The sequence below is a fragment of the Pygoscelis adeliae genome, unplaced genomic scaffold (assembly GCF_000699105.1).
Source record: "Pygoscelis adeliae isolate BGI_AS28 unplaced genomic scaffold, ASM69910v1 Scaffold18, whole genome shotgun sequence".
Lineage (NCBI taxonomy): Eukaryota > Metazoa > Chordata > Aves > Sphenisciformes > Spheniscidae > Pygoscelis > Pygoscelis adeliae.
This window is the reverse complement of record NW_008825558.1, coordinates 2,627,109-2,634,023: the sequence shown is the minus strand read 5'-3', so window position 1 is coordinate 2,634,023 and position 6,915 is coordinate 2,627,109. Positions and strand designations below refer to the sequence as shown.

The following is a 6,915-nucleotide window of genomic DNA, read 5'->3' as shown; positions in this document are numbered from 1 at the left end:
CTGAGGGGGGCCGATCCCGCCCGTACCGCTCCGCCTGCAGTCGGTGTACACGGAACAGCCGCTGAACAAGGCCCGGGGAGAGAAGTTGAAGGCTTAACTCACTCTTCATACCGCAGCTATGTATTTGCTTTTCTTACAGCAGCCACCTTTTCTCCAAGTATAACTTTTTTTGAGGAATACGATGGCAGAATGTATTTCTGCCTCACCTAGCAGATGGTGAAATGAAGGGCTTAAATTAAAACATGAAATAGATCTGTGAATAACTGAATGTCTAGTGACATTAAAACTCAGATTGATGTTAATGTGTATATTTACAGTGTGTTTTATAGGTCAATTTCCTTAAATAGTGCCAAAGGAAAGAGGATGGAACCAGAAAATACTGCCAAGGAAACAGTTCTCGTTACTGGAGGAGGAGGTTATTTTGGCTTCCGGTTAGTGCATTAAATAGTTATTACATACAAGAATAAATGTAAAAGATTGTGGCTGGTGAGGCAACAAAATCCGTCTGTAAAAGGGAAAACTATGGGCCTGAGATGCCTGATCCAGTTCACACCATCCGATTCATCCTGGACCTGTTTTAAACAAACATGTTACTCTGTTTCCACGTTTTAAGTAAATATGTTATTCTGTTTCCAAATGTCGAGCATCAACTGACTTGCAGACATTCACCTGTCTGGTCACCTTTGTAAGGGGGATTTAGATCATCATCTCTCAGCCTACTCTGAAGAGCAAGCCTACACGTGTATGCAGTCTTTCTTTTGACAGTAGGCTATGGCCTGCAAATAGTCACACATGTGCTTAGCTATATAGATTAAATACTCCAGCTGCTCCCCACTCTCAAGAATATATTTATTTTTATGGACAGTGTTGTTTTAGGATTAGAGTTGTTAATAAGGTATGTATTTCAGTGAAATCCATTTCCCCTTACTGTAGATGGCTCTGCAGGCCACGTAAAGAAAAAAATCCTATTTTGAGCCCTAGACTATCTTCTAGAGTACTTTTACAGTTCTAACCGCTTACATAGGTAAGAGAGATTACAGTCATGACCAGAAAGTAAATTTCAAGTGTGTGTGTGGGGAAAATCTCAGAAGATACCTATCTGACTTCTTCCTCCTTGGCTTTTTCCTCTTCCGTCTCCCCCTTTAAGCACTATAGAAATACAACAGTTGTAGGAAAGGGGGAGAGGAACACCAGATTTATATTTTGTCAATACCTGTGTTTATACCTGTGACTTGGAGTAAAATGTAGACATGTAGCAAAGTACTCATACCAGCTTAGAAGCATCTCGCTCGTTCCTCTTCTCCATAAATTTCAAACACAACATACTGTTCCAACTTACTGTTCTGACAGAATTGGGATGCCACAAAAGCAGGAAGATAAAACCAGTAAGTTGTGTTGGTTGGTTTTTTGTTGGGTTTTTTTTTTTTTTTTTAAATATTTGGCTACAGGTTTACATCCAAAAGGCTTGCTGTTGCTGATCTGTAGGGGACAGAAGCAGAGACATAGCTGGGTTCTTCCAAAATGCTGCTGAAAGCACTTCAGTTATTTCTGTTCTGAATTTTCCTTTATAGCAGGGGTTTTTTTTCCTCCAAAGTACTGATGGAGCATGAGAAATTAGTTCAGTACCTAAAGTATCACAGTTGAATCTTCCCCATACTAGATGGCTGAATATTTAAGACTCACATCAGGAAAAAAAAAAAAAAAAAAATCAGTATTAGTCTTCTCTTACCTCCAGGTGAAATGTTTCATGCATCATTATGCTATGTATACTAACATATGGTTTCTATCATGTTTTAGTTTAGGTTGTGCCATATACCAAAAGGGAGTTGATGTGATTCTCTTTGATGTCGTGAAGCCACGTCAAACCGTGCCAGAGGGAATAAAGTTCATGCAAGGGGATGTCTGCTGCCTGTCTGAAGTGGAAGAGGCTCTTAGAGATGTAATCTGCGTATTCCACCTCGCTTCCTATGGAATGTCTGGCAGGGAGCAGCTGAACCGAAAACTTATAGAAGATGTTAACGTGAAAGGAACAGAAAATGTCATCCAAGCCTGCAAGAGCACAGGAGTGTCAAGTCTGGTTTATACAAGTACATATAACGTGATATTTGGAGGCCAGATTATAGAAAATGGGGACGAATCTCTGCCTTATCTACCTCTTCACCTTCACCCAGATCACTACTCCCGGACCAAATCTTTAGCTGAAATGAAGGTGCTGGAAGCAAATGGTGCTCAGCTTGGAAATGGGAAAGGTGTATTAAGGACTTGTGCTCTCCGACCAGCAGGCATCTATGGGCCTGGAGAACAAAGACATCTTCCAAGAATAGTTAGTTACATTGAAAGGGGACTGTTTAAATTTGTGTATGGAGATCCTCTTAGTTTAGTAGAATTTGTACATGTAGACAACCTAGTTCAGGCTCATATCCTTGCCTCTGAGGCCCTCAAAGCCAACAAAAAGCACATAGCTGCAGGCCAAGCCTATTTTATTTCAGATGGCAGACCTGTAAATAACTTTGAATTTTTCCGACCCTTAGTGGAAGGTTTGGGTTATAAGTTCCCAACCTGTCGTCTTCCTCTCTCCCTTGTCTATTTTTTTGCATTCCTTACTGAAGTAGTTCATTTTCTTGTAGGTCACATTTATAATTTTCAGCCTCTCCTCACTCGCACAGAGGTTTACAAAACCGGTGTCACACATTATTTTAGTATGGAGAAGGCCAGAAAGGAGCTGGGGTATGAGCCTCAGCCATATAGCCTGAATGAAGTGGTTGAGTGGTTTAGATCTCAGGGATGTGGACCAAAGCCGAGAAAGTATACCATTATGCATCTTGTTAGGGATGGAGGATTGCTCTTGCTGCTGATTGCTGTGATGGTCTCATGGTTTCCATCTGCAGTTACATTTTCACTCTGAAAGATGAAACGCTGCGTATGGAGGACAGAATTTAGTTATGTTCTCTGAGTACTCTTGGTTTTGACACACAGGTAATAAAAAAACCAAGAAACTACACATTTGTGTCATTCAGGTAAATATCTTTAACAGTTTTATCCCCAAGGAACGGAACTGCTGAGTAAAAAGGTGTAATTTTTATACATAGTTCCTCTTCAAAGTAAAATTGATCAGATCACTAACAAGATGAAGCTCAGTATTACTGCAAACAGCGTTTTATTTTCAGGTACAACAGCACACTACAGTGAACAGAACAAATGTCCTTAGACTGACCCTTCTTCCTCCCTGATGGGAATTATACTCTTGATCCCTGCCCTTTACTCCTAAAGAGTTTGTGCTACGTGATCCAGAGGAGAATAAACTTATTCTTTGATCACATTCCAAACCCAAATTCTGCTTTCCAGCTTGGATATATATATGCCTAACCAAGATTAACTAATAGACTTCTAGACAATAAATAAATGCTTTTTTTTTTTTTAAATTAATACATTCTGGTATACTTTTCTGAGTTAACTCTGTGATACCTAATGACATTTCTGGAAAATGCACAACGGTTAATCTAAGTTATAGCAAAGTGCTTGAAGCAGCACAGATTTGTAGATTTTTTTAACAGTAAAATATGCCTGTTTAAGATGAATGACCTAGCTAAAGTGCATTCATACATAAGACCTATGATTCTTCCTAGCATTATTGACTGGTTAAACAAATAATCCATCAAAGACATTTGGTAAGTGATTACGTTCATGTTCCACTGTTTATAAAACATCTTTGGCCTTTAATAATATTTCTTTAACACCTGACACCATTTGAATAGAGCTTCACCTTTCTAGTAGGATGATAAACACTTGATACAATGAAACTCATAATTGTGTGGAGTTTTAAGAATACAAAATAAGACCTTGTTAAGTAAAGGTCACTACTGTCTCTACCAACTCCCTCATCTCTGTCAGTTTAATTTAGGAAGAGATACTGAGAAACTTCACATCAAAATGTTAAATGACGAAGTTGTTTTCCCTTAACCCATCAGCATTACAGTTTCAGTACTTCTTGATAAAAGGACAGTCCAGGAAGTTCACACTTCTCTTTAAACTTTAGTCTTTCCATTTTAATAGCTGAAACTACACTGATCTTAAATTAATTTTGTGTAAGTTCCAGTTACTTCAGTTCTGTTAAACTCTACTGCGATTTAAATGGGGAAGTGAAGAGGAAGAGACAGACAGTAGTTCTACTGCATTGTTAAAGGATTCTCAGAAAACAAAAATGTCTAAATAGAGAAGCCAAGCTAAAAGTCCACTGCCACCCGTGTTTAGAAGATGGAGATTTCTGTAGTTAATGATGACTGAAGACAGCATTATTTTTTGAATGTTGAGTTCTTTTCCTGAAAAGTTTACCTTTAATTTGGAAAAAAAAAAAATCACTATTGATAACTACATGTTTTGTTTTGCTTGAAATCTGACTTTCCTCCTCCTTCATTCCCCTACCACTGTGTACACCATGAAAGAAACTTGAAGTTAACACTTCACTTGAGGGACAGCTGAAGAGAGAACTCAACTTTTTTTCCTGTAACAGCAAATGAATTGAGGGGGCCTGGGGCAGCGGTGTTCGTGTAGCAGGAGTGTTGCACTCCTTTATAAAGAGCTTATGTGCCTCCAACAGAGTGCTGATGGCAGAAGGGCCGCTTCCCAGAAGTTATTAATATACGTCATCGCAGTCTGCAGAGAAGAAACCTTCTTTTTAATAAAACAGAAAAAAGACAGTCGTGACCTCACGAAAGCATTGGACCACTGTTCTCCTTCCAACAGACCCTGTTTTTTCAAGTGAAAACCACATGGTTACTTTCTCCTTTAAGTTCTCTGGTTTTGACACAATGTTATCAGAAATAGATTAAGAAATTTTAATGCCAGCAGAAGCAATGGACAAAAACAGAATGTAGAAGAAATTGCACAAGAGTGTTGCACAGCACCATAGTATCAGTATTTCAACTAAGTCTTGTAAAAAGATCTTTTTAAGATACAGAACATAACTCCTGTGCCCCAGAGGAATTTCTTCTGCTATTTGTGATCTTTTTATTAGCAAAACTCAGCTACCGCCATTCATAATTATCTCAGTGGCAGGGTTGGTGGAAAAAATCTATAAAAGGGTCCTAAACTCATGAAGCCTAAATCCATGCTGTTACTGCTGGCTGAGGTTAAAGCCCTGGATAGCTTTTTTCGGTACAACAGAAGAGGAAGCTCCTGAGAAGACAAAAAAAACCCCACACAAATACCAGAACTCCTCCAGAAGCTGAGCTCAACACGTGAACCTTTTCATTTGTCTGGAGTCAAGGACAGAACTTTTCACTGATAACAGAATAACAGAGGCATTATTTTGTCCTAACGGCCCCTGAATTCCGCTTGAGCACAGAGCACTAAATCAGGTACTTGTTAGGAGACATAAGCAGCGGCTTGGCAATGGCTACCCCAGAGCCCATCAGCAGTGTACTGGTATGTTCAATAATTCCCTGTCATTCAGCTCCACCTAGCAAAAAAAGCGAAGTCCTGACTACAGAAGAGGTGAAGGATACTTTTCCTCTTTCCAAAATGAAAACAGAAAATCTGTGGCTTAAGGAGATACTTTAAAATTGCTTGAAAATTACATACGTATGAAGCTGGTCACAGCTGCTCTATTTTAAGTATTTTACAGTGAGAATTCTCTCTCCTTCCTGTTTGTTATTATTACTCTCGCATGAATAGCTGAGTAAATTAAGGTAATTGATGCAAGTGTTGTGTCTGTTTCCCAATTTTAATATAGTACCTGTTTTCCTGAAAGTGAATTACCAGAAACGCATCTAAAAACTGAAAAAGCAGAACTGAAAATACAGCATAGCGTCAACTTTTCCTAGTCCTCAAAATTATTTAACAATTGATAGGTGCCTCACTATAAAGAATGATGCTGATGTTTTAAGTGAATAGTTTAAGAACCTTTGGTCAGCTGCTTAACCTCACATACATAGCATGCGAAGGTAAAACTTTGCCAGATATACGTGAACAACTTATACTTCTAATGCATATTGAAATATATTTATTTTAGAAGTTTAAATGTCAATCACCCTTAAAGTAAACCAGGTTTTTATAGTGCCTCCTCCTAAGAGACCCAACCAAAGTTTTCCTTCATTTCTATTTATTACTAATTTCCACATACTTTCAACAATATAGTGGCATATTTAGTGATTTATGATGTGATCTTCAGAGAAAAGTGTCCTGAACACTGATAATTTACACATATTGTAAAAGATCTGGGGATTAAATTGCAATTCAGGAGTACACAAGTGTTAAGGGAACTACTTCTGCTTTATTTTAGTCAAGCCCATGATTTCCTGTTTTGCTGGAGTAACAGCTAAGCATATAGACTAGCAATGAATGAAACTGCACTTAAAATTCTTTTAAAACTAATAGCTGCGCATGTTTATAAATACTGTTATGGATCAGAAGATAAATTTGGCTCCCAACTGATTCTGAAGGTTAATTTTCATTATATTTAACTTCTAGTTCTAATGATATAAATGGAATTTCAGTCTGGAACAAAGTCAACTAGTTGGACTGCACTTAGAAATGCTGACACACGACTATAGCAGAATTCAACAACTGTACTTCAGCTTCCATGCCGCATTCAGATTTTTACGACTAGTTTGGAGAATTCAAAGATAATCACTGGTACATACCTAATGCCATCTCACCATCTAGAAGGTTAGTTTGAGAACTGCAAAACTGAAAAAATGTTTGCAACAGAGAAACTTATAGATGCATTGGGGTGGAAAAAAGTGAGAATATAGGCAACAAAACACCTGAATGAAGCAACTTTTTGGACTTCAGAACTCGTGCATACCCATACTCACAAATTCAAAGGTGATAAAGACACTTCGGCTCATATAATGACCTCCTAGAAGACTTAGGCTGCAGTTACCTCATATTGACTCCAGTTCAATATGCATGTAA

General features: G+C 38.2%; 1 protein-coding gene across 1 annotated transcript; it reads left to right on the top strand.

Moving 5' to 3' along the window:
- The first annotated feature begins 333 nt into the window (after positions 1–333).
- Positions 334–2,987, top strand: SDR42E1 (short chain dehydrogenase/reductase family 42E, member 1). Its single transcript, XM_009332300.1, has 2 exons — positions 334–431; positions 1,798–2,987. The coding sequence occupies exons 1-2, from the start codon at positions 364–366 to the stop codon at positions 2,903–2,905; spliced, it is 1,176 nt and encodes a 391-aa protein (XP_009330575.1). The 5' UTR covers positions 334–363; the 3' UTR covers positions 2,906–2,987.
- Positions 2,988–6,915: the final 3,928 nt, after the last annotated feature.